This window comes from Ahaetulla prasina, chromosome 2 (genome assembly GCF_028640845.1).
Source record: "Ahaetulla prasina isolate Xishuangbanna chromosome 2, ASM2864084v1, whole genome shotgun sequence".
Classification (NCBI taxonomy): Eukaryota; Metazoa; Chordata; class Lepidosauria; order Squamata; family Colubridae; genus Ahaetulla; species Ahaetulla prasina.
Genome location: NC_080540.1, coordinates 71,120,626 through 71,136,678, shown reverse-complemented (window position 1 = coordinate 71,136,678; position 16,053 = coordinate 71,120,626). Strand labels below are relative to the sequence as shown.

The window sequence follows — 16,053 nt, the reverse complement described above, 5'->3', positions numbered from 1 at the left end:
CTCACCCATCAGCTGCTCTACAAGCAATGTACAGTAGCACCCACTCAAAGCAAAAGCAAACAAACACAATGCAACAGAATGCGAAGAAATTTTCTGCAAGCAATCTCAAATTATATGCAAAAGAAAATCCAGTACAGCAGAATACAAAGGAGCTTTACAGTACTAAATATGTTTTCTGCAGATACTGGATAGTATTTCTGCAAGCAATTTGAAGGCAAATGCAAACAAATACTGTAATGAAAAAAAAACTTTACTTGGTAAAATACTTCAAACCAGTATAGTAATTTACAAAGTAATTACAAACAAGCACAACAGTTTGTCAAGTTTTTACAAACAATTGCAGTACTATAATGAAAAACAAAAAATTAAATTACTTACAAAGACAACTACTACAATACTCCAGTCCTTAAAGCAAAGGGGAAAAAACATCAAATCCAGCTGCAAAGTCCCTGGATCTTGATTGGTCACATGCTCCAGGGAAAAAGAAGTTGCAGGTGTCAAAGGGCAGTCAGAGGACTAAAGGAGTGACAGAATCAGTGGTGGGTTGCCCTTGGTTTGGGGCTGGTTCTATAGAACTGGTAGAACTGGCGGGAGGCTCCGCCCACTGAACAGAACATCATCAAAGTGATCTGCACATGTGCAGAAGTGTCGTGTCCCACTCCTCCGCTGACGGCCGGGTCAGGGAAATCCGAATCAGGCGTGCCTCTGCAGCTCTGCCAAAGTCCTAGCAAAGTCCTCAGGGCAGGCAGGAGACCAGAAAGTGACTTCAGCAAGATATGTTTAGACTTTGCCTGACTCAGAGAATGCCAGAAAGCAGGTCCTTTATATAGGCCATGGGGTGTGGCTCCATGACTCAGCACTTATCCAGGCCTGCCCCTCCCTTCCTTCTGTTGCCTCCATCTATCAAGTCTTCTGACGCGAGGGTCACTCCAGTCTGCAGCTGTTGGCAATTGACCTCCCTCAGGCTCACATGCTGTGGAGGAGGGGGAGGGGTCTAGTTGCTCCGTTTGCCTGGGCATGGAGCCAGAGCTGGGGGCTGGAGATACTTCCTCCTCTTCAGCCTGTCTGGGCATGGAGCCAGGGCTGGGACCGGGAGGCATACTAGGACATTCCTCCGTGTTCGGAAGCAGATAAGAAGGCCCCGGCTGTGGTGAGATCGGACGAGACACAACAAGAAGTTTCTGCGCATGTGCAGAAGAGTGCGCATGAACAAAGCAAGTGCGTGGGTGGGAGCACAATGCGAACCAACAGTACAGGTAAGTAGAACCCACCCCTAGACTGAATCCAGGTCACATGAGTGCAGAGGCTTCTCGTTGGTTGCAATTTCAAACCCTTCTTGTACGTACACTTTGGGGTATATTTGCAACTTTGAACAATCATTCAACGTCGATTCGTACCTTGAGGATTAAGAGGTTTCTTTCTAAGCTTGCTGTGGACTTTTCCAGATATTCATTTTTTTAGAATAGAAGTTCTGAACTTATAGAAGATCATCAAAGATCCAAAGCTGGTACAAATTTATCTGATTTTACCATTTATTTATTTTTCCCCAGAATGAATGCTTATATCATCTTGGGATCCCACAGATTTAAGGGAATCCCATCTGTCATGGTAGCCACGGGTTCCAAACTGCTGGACTTTTGTTAAGTGTTCCCCAGCAGTTTAAGTTTATTTTATTATTTTATATTTTATTTGTTATATTTATAAAAAATGATTTGTTGGGAAGCATTGATTAATTCCTAGAACAGCCTTTCTCAACTGGAGCTGCTAGTGAAAAATCATGACTGAAAAAGAAAACAGACCTTTTTAAAAAAAAACTTTATGTACTGCACAATGCTAGAGCTTGCAATAGTGAGGATTTTTATATGCCCTAACTCAGCTGCTGGCCTGCCTCTGTGCTTGTGTTGTAAACACAACATGGTTAGAAGTGAATTGTATTATGAAATTTCCATATTTTTTTGCTATTTATGTAGGCGGTCCCTGAGACCTGAAAATTATTTCAGGAGTTTCTCCAGGGTAAAAAGGTTGGGAAAAGATATCCTATAGTAGTGTTTAGATTAGGAGAGAAAAACATTTTTCCTTCCTACCACTAAGTACACAATTTCATTCCCATAGGATACTGGGTTGATTTTGTTTCTTTCCCTATCCAGCCTCAATAGCAAGATTTTCCAAGCAAAATAAAGGCTGCTTGTCCAAGGAATAAAAACGAATAAAAACAATGGGATAACTTACAGAATGTATCCAAAAACTGGGACCCATGACTCCTGCAGGACTGAAATTCGGCAATGTTGTGGCTACTTGACTTGCAACTAGTCACATGGTTGTCATTTCCAATGCTCACTGACAGCTTCCTATAAGGAAAGTCAATGGGGAAGCCAGATGTTGCTCCTGGTGCGACTACTTTTTTGCACATGGTAATTCTATTCTTTGGTTAGGTGAGGAAATATCTTTGAAACAATGGCCCAATGGGTTGCCTAATTATTATTGCATTGCGCATTGCGTATTGCATTCAGTTTTGGTCACCACGATGTAAAAAAGTTGTTGAGACTCTAGAAAGAGTGCAGAGAAGAGCAACAAAGATGATTAGGGGACTGGAGGCTAAAACATATGAAGAACGGTTGCTGGAACTTGGTATGTCTAGTTTAATGAAAAGAAGAACTAGGGGAGACATGATAGCAGTGTTCCAATATCTCAGGGGGTTGCCACAAAGAAGAGGGAGTCAAACTATTCTCCAAAGCACCTGAGTGTAGAACAAGAAGCAATGGGTGGAAACTAATCAAGGAGAGAAGCAACTTAGAATTAAGGAGAAATTTCCTGACAGTTAGAACAATTAATGAGTGGAACAACTTGCCTGCAGAAGTTGTGAATGCTCCAACACTGGAGGTTTTTAAGAAAATGTTGGATAACCATTTGTCTGAAGTGGTGTAGGGATTCCTGCCTAAGCAGGGGGGTTGGACTAGAAGACCTCCAAGGTCCCTTCCAACTCTGTTATTCTATTCTACATACCCAAAAGAAGGGTATGCAGAAGGAGATGATTTAAGAAGCAAAATGGTAACTTTAAGAATCAGCAAGTGTAACACATACACATACACACACACAAACACAATCCATCAAAGCATCTGTTTTTAATAAAAAGCCTTTAAATGTTTGTTTTTCTCTCTGAATCTTTCTATATTTTTGGTTATAAAGATATTAGAAACCATTCATTAAACAAAGAATGCAACTATAGGGTTCATATTTGTAGTTTACTGTGCCAAGCAATTTCTTATTGGAGCAAGTTGCTGACTCTTTTAAAATGAATTCACTTTGGTTTGTGCTCCCCGTAGAGACTGCAATATCTTCTCTCAATCCCTCATTGAGAGAGGGATGGGAGGTTCAAAAATGTGAAAAATAAATAAAATCTTTTTTTTTTAAAAGAAAAGTATTGCTTTTCTTCTACATTAGAAGACTATTTCTTTATAATTCGCAATTATACCATGTTGATTGGAATGTGATTACAAGCATGTAATCTAATTTTTAACATTAATATTCAAGTTTTTGCATTGCAATAATTTGGCAAAAAGATCCATAGCAGTATAGTATCAATACTGGAAGATATCAAAATACATGTCTTTCCCCCACTTAAAAATCAGTCTGTTCGGCTTCATAACATTATGTTTGGATTGTTGTCAAATTTAGTAAATACTGCAGTTTTAGAGACAGCTGCCTGTGCCTGACTAGCTTTGAGCAAGGAATCATATTTTATACTGGTTTATGTGTTTATACTTTGAAGAAGAACAAATATTGAGCTAGCTGTTAAGCCTGTATATTATTCACTGGCTTCTGATGCTTCATTATCTGTTGACATCAGTGCTAGGTCTGTCTGTCAATAACTTCTCCGAGATTTTGGAAGGTCCTGCCTGGTCATTAATGATAGTATTGTGTCTTCTCTCTGCCATCTCTTCTTCTATCCCTTCAATTTTTCCAGACATCAAGGTCTCCAGTGATTCTTGCATTCACTGTATCATTCACTTGTATCATTAAGTGTTAAATTTGTACCCTATGACCATCATTTGTGTTGTAAATGTTGTACCTTGATGAAGGTATCTTTTCTTTTATGTACACTGAGAGCATATGCACCAAGACAAATTCCTTGTGTGTCCAATCACACTTGGCCAATAAAAATTCTATTCTATTCTATTATGCGCTCAAAATATCTAAGCATTGCCCGCTAATGTAATATTAGGTGTTTGTTCTTTTTTTTTAATGTAGAGCAGCGAGCAACTTTTGCATTCTCTTCTTTCATCTTCAAGAAAACTGTTTAAAATCTTTCTTGCCTCCAGTGGTTAAAATTAACATACTTGAAATAGCTGATGTTTGTTCTGGCAATTCTAATTCCAGTTCCTAATTCTAGAGCAGCATTTCTCCTACTATGATTTGCATATAAATTAGATAAATAAGATGACAGTACACAAGGTTAGCAAATTCCTTTCCGAATTTTGAACTATTTAGAGTTGTATATTCTGTTCTAACTATTATCTCTGGTCAACGTACAAATTCTTCAAGAGGCAAGTAAGCTGGCCCAATACAACCTTTTTTGTTACCAATTTGTGGTGGTATAGTGAGTCATATGTCCTTTTTGGAACTCCCTTGTCTTTTCCATCATCCATCAGAGGTTCATAGTGTGACTTTGACTGCCTCTGCCTTTTTTGAATCCTGATTCCACATTGGGCAGTAAATTTATTTAATTTATTTGTTGAAATCTGGATTGAAAAATCTTGAACACTGACATACAGATTTGGTATTTTGAGCATTCTTTAGTATTGTGTCTTAAAATACCACCTCTATTTTCAATAGGCAAATGCAAAGTGTAAAAACATCATAGTCTTAATCACTATAATCACAATTTATCAGGATAACAATGATGATGACGACAATTATGACATAAGGATACCAAATATAAATTACGTGGAAGATGCTTTCTGAATGACCACTCTGAGTGTATTTTATTGCTATATGATTGTTTAGATGTTTATATCCTGCCTCTCTTCCATCCTGACCAGTAAGCTCTGAATTACCATTTGGTTTTAATATTTCTTTGGACATGGCAGCCTGAGAGAAATTGTTGAACTGCCAGGAGCAAAGGTTGCTGTAATTCATATACCTCAGCTACTGAGCATTCCTTTGCCAATTAAATTGATGGGCACTTCCCTTACAGATAATAGATGTTGCACTGAAAACTAATTATAAGTCACTATCCTGCTTGTAAACACACTTAGTAGCAAATAGTCAGACTAGGGAAACTGTTCTCTAACCTGGCCTACTTTAATGTACTGACAGATAACACAACCACTTGGGTAATTTAGGAAAAATGGGTTTCCATTAAGTAACTAAGAAGATAGGTTTTAAAAGAAGTTTGATTATCTTCTCAATCCTGTAATTATTAGCTCACACTGGCCTCAAATCATTCCTAACCCTGATTCTCTGATAGAAGATAGTCTCAGTCTTAAACTTCAAGCTAATCTCAGATGTATTCTTCCCCTAGATCTTCCAGATCTCTCTCCAGATCATTCTTCCTGCTGCCATATAACTGGGAGGACATATAGTACTCATTGTTTCTTTGAAGGTCAGTTTCTCCACCCAACTATCATATTCATGCACCAAATATCTTCCAACTAATTTGGCACAAATAATTCACCTAAGGTTCATTTTGATTCCTTGTGATCCTTTAATTCAGTTTTTAATGTTTCTCTACTGCTAGTTTCCAGACCATATTTGGAACATGCAATTTTGTTTAACACTTGAATGTTAAGTCTGCTCAGGATTGTTAGTCAAACATGAAAGCGCATATCAAACACCCCCTGCCCAAATAAAGCATAGTCAAACTTGCATAAGATTTGGGGTAATAGAATAGAATAGAATTTTTATTGGCCAAGTGTGATTGGACACATAAGGAATTTGTCTTGGTGCATATGCTCTGAGTGTACATAAAAGAAAAGATAACAGTACACGTAAGATGTCATTGCTTTTCAAGTTTTATACAATTCCTAAAATTCAGTGAATGATGTAGCTTCAAATAAAGTGTTTTCAGTTTTAGGATGGATGGATGGATGGATGGATAACACCCTCCCTCCTTCAGAAAACTAGCAGATGTAAAGAAGGAAGCACGAGCCAAAGAATGAAGGAATAAAACCCCCCAAGACAAAAAGGAAATAAGTAGTAATACACATTTTCCTTTTGGCTACCAAACCATGGCCTCATTTTCAAAACTAGCTGAGTACAGTATATTATTTCAGTATTCCGTTAGACTTGAATGTATAAATAATCAAATAAAAACGAATCAGCCATTTTCTTTTCTTTCATAATTTCTCTTTTTGAAATCAGCCCAAAAGTCTATTACCTACTGAAAACATCAGGCAGAAGGGGTGAGTGGGTAGAAAGCTCTTATTCGGAAGAATTGCCACTAAATTCTATCTTGAAGAAAAACATCCCTTTTGAAAGTTTTCTTTCAAACACAAAGAAGCAGACAATTTCTAACACACAACCTACACTGACTAAATTTGTGGAAAACGAGCAGAACAAATGAAACTCTCTTGCAAATGCCTGGTGTTTTTTTTTTTTTTTAAAGCAATCCTGTTTATTTTGGTTATGAAAGTTTCCTGGGTAAAAAGAACTCCCGTTTGTGCCTTGTCAGCCTAAGGACCAAAAGTATTGTGCTGTTTTTCATTTTCTTGAAGGGAAGATTTTATAGCTGAAGTAGCTGAATTTCTGCACACACCAGGACAGAGCGGTGCCTTCTCTTCAAGGAAAGGAAAGATTTAATGTTTCCTTCTTAACTGCCTCTTTTCTCTGAAATAGAGCAGCACAGATTCTTCTGTTTTTCTTTTCTGCAGTTGGAGTTTAAATGGCAAACAGAATCTACTATTAGATTAGATTATCAGGTAATGTATTACATCTGCCTATTAAATTACTACTTAAAATATGGGAGATTGACTATCAATATATTTGTATATGTGTGCGCGCGCGTGCGCATTAGAGAACAAATGTAAAATGTATTTGCAGAAAGTATTTAATTTCATGAAGCTTAACTGATATGAATAAAACCATTTACTGTTACATTGGCATAGAAGTAATAAAAAGCATTAGTCATGTTTTATGAAAAATGCTAACGTCTTGGCAATTCTTTAACAATACTTTTTAAGGCTGTGTTCATACTGTAGCTATGAATTTCATGGGCTAATCAATAAAAATAACATTGTGTTAAAAATCAACTTCTTTTTCCCAAATGCATTTGGAAAAATTCTCTTTTTACTGTTTGGAGAGTAGACTATTACAATATGGGTTTAATAGGGTAATTTGAGATGATACGTTATTTGAATAAATTGATAATTTCTCCTGCCTTTTTCTCAAAGAACGAACCGTAAACATAATGCAATTATCTGATATGAGAGAGGAATAGACTATTCCTCTCTCATATCACATTTAGTGTGTGGCATATGCAATATGCAGAATATACTCGTACAGTCAGGCTCTGCCAGATGTTATTTCTTAATGCAGTCCAAGAGGAAGCAGCCTCTTGTACAATGTATATCCACCCTTTATTGGCCCCCATCCCTCTTTCTTGAACATGAAGGCTGATTCAGTAGATCCAGACAATGCTTTTCGTGATCCAGAAATAGTAACTGCTATTGCCATGCTCATAGCTTTCATCAGGAGCATATGAGGTAAGCCTTAAACTAAACACCATAAAAGGCGCCTACCCTATATATATATATATATATATATATTTCACTGTCTTTGTATGTATATGCACTATTTCTCCCAAGGACTAATCAGAGTGGGTATATACCGTATGTATAGTCTCTATGTGTGTACATTTCACTCTCCTCTCATATTGTGCATGTATGGGTACACAGGAAGGCGTGGGAAGGGCTCCATATGAGCTTGTCTGGGTCACATTATTAAGGGGGAAGGGTGGAATAAACAACATACCAGCGGATTGCTTAATTTCCTTTCCCATAGGGATACATTAGAGGAAATTTTCTGAATTTATTTTCTCTACTCCCACAGCCTGATCCAGCTTGCTGATTTTGCTCTGTTCTGAATTTGGAGAATTATCCTGCCGATAGGCAGAGAGACAGAATCCTAAGTTCTTTTACATAATTACTTTTCAGCTTTTTCTTGGGTTTGTAAGAATAAAAACTACCAACTTTTGCCCTCAAGAAAACTTTTGCTAGCCGTTTTTAATATATAGCATAATTATAACTGCTGTACTGTTACCCAGCTTTACTTGAAAGTGATAAACAGAGTATTAATAGCCTTATGTCATTTGTAATCCGCAACATGTAGTCTAAATGAAGATCCTTCTTCACGCACAAAAATTGTTTATAAAATCAGACGACTTCCGGTATCCAGCGGCAACGGACGTCTGGAAGGTTTCTCCTGCCTCCAGCGCCCGAATCCGGCCGCCGCCGAGGCCCTCAGGGGCCAGGTGTTCCGAAAAGGACACCTGCCGCACGGACGGCACGCCAGGGGTCTCCCAGCCGACATACAGGACTGTGGGGACCGATGCTGGCGCGTCCTAGGCTCGGCGGGGTTCGGAGGCCACAGGCCGCGGCCATTATTTTGGTCGTCGCCTGGGCCGCTGTGCCCGGTGACACCGGGGCTTTGGATTTATAACTGCAGCAGCCTGGTGGTGAACAGGGCACGGAGAAGAATTGAGGAGGAGAAGGGAAGGGAATATCGGTAAACGTGAGTGGAGTGCTCCGGAGTGCGGGGGGGTTTTCTCCCCTGCGGTTGGAAGGAGCACGAGTTATTCTGGAGAGAGGAGAACTTAAAATAAGAAGATTACCGGTTTTGTGGAGCTCTGGAGAGAAGAGGTGATGGAGAAATTTAGGAGGGAAGGTTTGAGGCCCCCCCTCCTTCTGGGGAACAGTGGTGGCGTCCAGCTTCCGCCTTCACTATGAGAATTTTGATGACATCACTTCCCTTCGGCTTCCTGGTTGACTAACTGTACTCTGGACTCGTTGCTCCTGTGAGTGCCCCCTGGTGGATCCGGAGGAAATTACAAGGATACCGTGCCTGCCTGAGGATTTTGTATTTTTTTCTCCTTAATGGCAAAAGGTCAGAGACCAACTGCTGGAGAGATGGAGAGAATTTTGGAAAAGTTATCTAATATGGACAAGAAATTGGATGAAATAAGAGCAGAAATTGTGACTATCCAAAAGGATTTAAAGGATACTCAACAAGTTTCAGCAGAAAACAAGCAGAAAGTGGAAGGTTTGGAGGGTGAGATGGGGCAGTTGCAGAAAAGAGAGGAGACGACAGGCAATGCTGTGCTTGGACTACAGATGGATAAAATGTCTTATTTCCTTAGGTTTCAAAATTTGGAAGAAGTGGACCAAGAAGACTTGAGAGATGTTGTGACTAAATTGTTGGGAGAATTTCTTGGGAGAGGTGTTGATTTCATGAATTGGGATGTGGATCGAGTTTATAGAGTTAATTCGCAATATGCACGCACGCATGCAGTTCCCAGAGAGGTTCATGTCAAATTTGTGAGAAGAGGCGAGATGAAATTCTTAGAAAACATAGGAGTGGGGCACTGATTTACAGGGGCAGGGAGATAGCCATTCTGAGGCAGATTCCCAGACAGGTACGTGAAAAAGAAAGAAATATTATTTTTGTCAAGCAAATTGTACCAGAAGGAGTGGGCTTCAGATGGCTGATGCCAGAGGGATTGATGATTTTCCGGGAGGGCATTACGAAAAAAATCAGTACAATTGCGGAGGCTACGGCCTATGTGGAGGAACACAAAGCCTTCCTGGAATCAGATGACCCAGGAATTGAAGAAGGGGAGGTTATAGATCATGGGGCTGAAGCGGCTGCCGCTGTTGCGGCCCTGGAGTTGGGTCAGGCTGAACCCAGAGTTCTGAGATCCAAAACTAGGAAGTGATAAAGATATTTGGGATTGTGTTGGTTTTCCTTATTCTCTTTTGTACGATATTCTGTTTATTCTTGACTCTTCTTTATTACGTATTTAAAATTTGCAAACTTAGCTACTTCGTGTCACCTGCTTGCCTTATGGCTGTTGTATGTGTTAAAAAATTTGAGTAAAATTCTTATTTTAGATAAGAAAAATGAAAATTTACCATACCTGATATGTATTTGTATAAACCTTTTTTGACTAATAAAAACTTTTTGAATAACAAAAATTGTTTATAAAATGAGGCCAAAGAACTTGTCTTTATAGATGACAATGTGAGATTCACAAAGAATAAACTTGCAACAGTATTTCATTTCTCTGATTAAATGCAGAGAAATCAACTATATCATTTAAGTGTTAGTTGTACTAATTAATTTCCAGTCTGATTATTCATTAATCCAGAGTAAGAGGATTGTACTCGTCTCCTAAAGCAGAAGTTCCTAACCTCTGGGCTGTGGCCCACTAGTGGGTCATGAGGTGTTTGCAACCAGGTCATGAAAACAGCAAGCAAGTACACACATGCATCCCCACTTGTGCGAGCAGTGGGTGAGCATATGCACACCTGCCCAATTTGCAAATGAGCATCCCACTTACTAATATTGATGGAGATACTACTTGGCCGATTGGATGGCCAAGAATCCAATTATAAAATTTTGCCAGGTAAGCAGGATGCTGCCCATCTTGCCAAGATGAGGTTGATACTTGACAACACAGTATCAACAGTAGAAACCTTCAAATTTCTGGGTTCTATCATATCGCAAGATCTCAAATGGACAGCTAACATCAAAAACATCATTAAAAAAGGACAACAAAGAATGTTCTTTCTGCGCCAACTCAGTAAGCTCAAACTGCCCAAGGAGCTGCTGATCCAATTCTACAGAGGAATTATTGAGTCTGTCATTTGCACCTCTATAACTGTCTGGTTCGGTTCTGCAACCCAACAAGAAAAACACAGACTTCAGAGGATAATTAGAACTGCAGAAAAAATAATTGCTACCAACTTGCCTTCCATTGAGGACCTGTATACTGCACGAATCAAGAAGAGGGCCGTGAAAATATTTGCAGATCCCTTGCATCCTGGACATAAACTGTTTCAACTCCTACCCTCAAAACGACGCTATAGAGCACTGCACACCAGAACAACTAGACACAAGAACAGTTTTTTCCCGAAGGCCATCACTCTGCTAAACAAATAATTCCCTCAACACTGTCAGACTATTTACTGAATCTGCACTACTATTAATCGTTTCATAGTTCCCATCACCAATCTCTTTCCACTTATGACTGTATGACTATAACTTGTTGCTGGCAATCCTTATGATTTATATTGATATATTGATCATCAATTGTGTTGTAAATGTTGTACCTTGATGAACGTATCTTTTCTTTTATGTACACTGAGAGCATATGCACCAAGACAAATTCCTTGTGTGTCCAATCACACTTGGCCAATAAAAATTCTATTCTATTCTATTCTATTAGTGAAAAAATAACTTTTTTCACTAATCAACCTCATCTTGGCAAGATGGGCAGCATCCAAATCCAAATTTTATAAATAAATAAAATAATAAACATGGTTCAGAGTAGCTGGCTCACATCAAGGTTAAACTTCAGTTTGAATCTGGAGTCTTGTCTTTCCATAGACCTGTAATGCAAAAATGAGATTCATCCCTGTCCAAATATAACAGAACACAATAACATAGTTGGACAGGACCTTGTGGGTCTTCTAGTCCAAGCCCCTGATCAAGCAGGAAACCCTGTATCATTTCAGACAAATGGTTGTCCAATCTCTTCTTAAAAACCTCCAGTGTTGGAGCATCTGCAACATCTGGAAGCAAGTCATTCCACTGATTAATTGTTCTAATTTTCCTTGGTATTAGGTTGGTTCTCTCCTTCATTAGTTTCCGTCTATTGCTTCTTGACCGGCCTTCAGGTGCTCTAGAGAATAGATTGACCCCCTCTTCTTTGTGGTAGCCCCTTAGAAGTGGAATACTGCTATCATGTATTTGGTTCCAAAGAACATTGCTTTATCTACAGAAGATTCTCACCCTTATATAATTTGTAAATAAAACAAATAGTCACTGATCTTGCCTTAGACTCTCTACTTAATGAGGACCTTAAGAAAAAAAAATGCGCTTTTCATTTTTAATTCTAATCTCTTTTTTAATCTTCAAATGACATTTTCCTTCTTTTTTATGCAGCACTCAGAGAACAATGAAAAAAACAGTCCTAGTCTACTATCTTCTGCTTGTTTATTTGTTCGTTGCTCTTGCCCAGAATAAACCCAATGGAATGCCCGGAAGAAGAAGGCGAAGAATAATCTATAGAAGACTACGAAAGATCCCCTTAAGAAATCACAGTTTAAATAAGCAGTCACAAATTCGACCTCCAATCTCTAGCATTCCACTAATGAGCATCCCACTTACTAATATTGATGGAGATATTACTGGAGTATTTAACTCTCTTACCTATATGGATGGCCAAGAATCCAATTATAATATTTTGCCAGGTAAGCAGGAAAAAGTTATTTTTTTATATTTATCCATGTAAAAAGGAAAACTATTTCAAATAGATGAATTCTTCTTGCTTAATCTTGGGTATCATGTATGACTTTCATTCACTGTAGAGAAATATCAAAAATCTAGTAGTGGTTTCAGTGCTCTTCACCTAATGCGTAGAAATGGATTTTATTATTTATTTTATGACCTTCCAACTCATACTGTGTTGATTCACAATATGAGATCTCAATAACCTAACAATTTAAACATAAACAAGTGTGATTTTTTTTGCACTCATGTCAGAAGCATCAAGGTGCTTCTGGGTTGAAAGGATTAGCTGGTGACATCATCATTGCCCTGGGGACACCCGTTGGGGGCTCCTTTCATGCCCCTGGTAGGAGTTGGAGTGAAGAATGAGTGCTCAACCCCCATGGCAGCTCTTGGATCTCAAACGCAGGCTTGTTAACCTCCTGCCCAGCATTCCAACCACTCGAGCCACCATGCTCCACAAATGTGATTAAATCAAAAATACTGACAAGCTAATGTGTAGGCCAAGCGATTTTCTACTACCAGGTCAAGTTAAAATGTACAGTTCATTAATACACATCTTTAAAATACTGTAGAACATCATAAAAATCAGTTATTACCAAAGCAGGTAACAGTGCACAAGTATTAGTAGTCTAACAAATTTATTATCAGAGTACATGGAATCTGTACAATTTAAATCAGTGACACAGCATTATTTAGATGGTAAAAGTTTAGAACTGAAGTCATCCTAGTGAGTGAACAATTCATATAACTGATATTTGCACTCTCAGTGGATGTGCAAAGTGATTTTTGTGAATGTATGTTCCAAAGCTAATTTATAATTTTAATGCTCTGAAACAACCATCCTGTCAACTACATTGACCTACTTGCCACAAAAGCAATGGAAAGCATATTATTTCTATCGATTTCAGTTGATCTGGACCAAGACATTAGAAACACTGTTGAAAAAACCCCCAGCTGAATATTCAGAATGAGAGATTCAAATATTTATATTAGTGGTGTTTTCAATTGAAAGGTCCTTCTATAAATCAGAACATAAACATTGTCTATGCAGTTTCCTATGATGAAATACTTGAATCCACAATATGTTAAATCTCTCTATGCTAATATGATTTCAAAGCTAAGTCCAATATTACATTAGCAGATATCTCAATTGTAGCTCTTAAAATGTGAGTTTTCTCAGTACAACCCATTGTACCTTACAAAACTCTTCTAGAAAGTTCCACAGCCCTGTGAAACATATCTGGCTGATACTGGCACATGGGGAGAGAAAAATACACTTGATATTTCAATGCTATCCATTCTATTACTAAAGATATACAATTATATAAAACTCTATATCTATTTCTCCAAGATATTCAAAACTAAAATGTATGTGGTAGCAACAGTTTGACTTAGCTATGTACACTAAAAGCATGGCACAAAAATATTTGGAATAAATAAGTAGTTTCATTAATATAATACATGAAATTAAATAAAGATGAAATCATGGTTTTATTGACCTCATTGTAGTAAACATTCATACTATAATATGCAGCTGCAATCTTCTGAACATGTTAGCATTTAACATCTAATTCCAAACATTTTATATATCAACTGTTATAATATGATTGCATTATAAATTGATAAGTATTTACTAGTGGAAGATGCCTGTGATTTATTTCATTCTGATAATTCTAGAAATTATACAGTATCATAGTTAGCTTGGTTGAGAAATGTTTTCATGGCAGATAGTTATTTTAGAAAACATCAGAAACTAATCTATAAACCACACACATATATATTCCAAATCAATTATTCCTGTTTCAAGGTGCACACAATAAATTAAATAAATGATCTCAATGTGGAATTACACAGAAGGTAGGTATATAAAGCAGTTTTTTTTAAAATAAAAGGGCAATTAGAACATAAAAAAGTATTATTGCAGTCTATTTTTAATGCTCTTTCTAAAGCTATTCATTTGGGAGCATTTATTTTCATATGCTGAAATATACTGGCATACATACCATATCTTCTATATGAAATATTTTAAATCTCCCTCGGGAATCATCTGAAATAATATGTAGTTTCCTCATTTTCCCTTGATTGTTTCTTTTTATCTGGAATTTTACCCAAAGGTGGAACTAAAACCACTAAACACAAATAAGTTGGAGCTCAGTACTGAAACTACATCATATTTCTGAAGCTGAAAGCATTGAGGTATCTGCCAAGGATTTCATCCATAAGGTATTTTTAGTCTAGTATTTAGAGTGATTGCAAGTGAAGATCACATTGGAAAAGAGCCTACCTATCTGTAGCTTTACAATCAAATGTTCCGTTAAATATATTACATTTTATTAGGATGAACATATATTTTAGAAGATGTTAGATACCTTTTACAAGAGTTTTACATCTTCCTTTCCTAACTTATTACATTCCAGGTATGGTACAATAAATATCTATATTTGTAATGAGCATACCTCAAGTAAGTCATCAATCAATGGATGACCAAAAGGTATCGAGATGTATTATCCTCTCTTATAAATTTGTTATGAGAATTCTTTGAAATAAGTTTGAATCTAGGTTTCTGCAGATCTAATCTGGCAATCTAATTGTTACATTATCAACTTCTCATGAAGGATAATATTCTGTTGCATCACCACTATCTGTCTATCTGACAATAATAGATTGCCACGTACATCAAAATTTAGATAAAGCTGGTAGTGAAAATCAGTATACTTTATAATTACTTTATATATTTGTATAATAAAACCTACTTTTGGCTTCCCTTTCTTAGGAAAAGAAGGACGATGCTTTGCTAATGGAATGATTATGTTTGATAAAGCCGTGTGGTCTCCTAAAGACTGTGTTACATGCCTCTGTTCAAAAGGAAAGGTGTTCTGTGACGAAACCTCATGCAACCCTTTGACATGTCACAAATCTACAAAACCTGAAGGGGAATGTTGCCCTGTGTGTCTGGAGAGTGGTACAGTATACTAATTTCTTATATACATTAAGTGTTATATGCATATGACACACAGGAACTAAAACCTTCATTTAGCGACTGTTCAAAGTTAGGATGATAGCAAAAAAAACACTAGTTTTTATACTTACAACTAGTCCTTGCATTTACAATCATCATACCATTCCCATGATCATCACCTGATCAAAATTCTGGCACTTGGCAACTGGCATATATTAACAATAGTTGCAGCACTTCCAGGTCACATGATAAACATTTGCGATCTTCCTTCCTGGTGTCTGACAAAGTAAATGTGGAAAGCCAAATTTGCTTAATGACTGTGTGTCTAACTGTTGTGGTAATTCACTTAACAACAGAAAAGATGGTAACATTGGGCGCCGCCCTGCTTAGCAATGGACATTCCAGTTCCAATTATGACTGTAAGCTGAAGGGTATTTGTACATTTCAGGGTATATTAATTTCTTATTAATAATTTGAACATAATATACACACAAGCACATTTCAGCATATGTCTTCAATTATAGTCAAAAGCTACAGGTGAATGAAAAGAAAAATGATTCAGTGACCCTTGAATGTAACTGAAACAT

The 16,053-nt window shown here is 37.5% G+C and overlaps 2 protein-coding genes across 3 annotated transcripts in view; one reads left to right on the top strand and one right to left on the bottom strand.

Moving 5' to 3' along the window:
* Positions 1–16,053, bottom strand: part of CENPP (centromere protein P) — a 167,533-nt gene that overhangs the window by 28,357 nt on the left and 123,123 nt on the right. The gene's annotated exons all lie outside the window — the stretch shown is intronic.
* Positions 6,630–16,053, top strand: part of ECM2 (extracellular matrix protein 2) — a 33,630-nt gene continuing 24,206 nt past the window's right edge. The window contains exons 1-3 of the mRNA XM_058171328.1: positions 6,630–6,917; positions 12,160–12,467; positions 15,281–15,469. Coding sequence (XP_058027311.1) covers positions 12,173–12,467; positions 15,281–15,469 — 484 coding nt within the window. The 5' untranslated portion in view covers positions 6,630–6,917; positions 12,160–12,172. The remainder of the gene's footprint in view (positions 6,918–12,159; positions 12,468–15,280; positions 15,470–16,053) is intronic.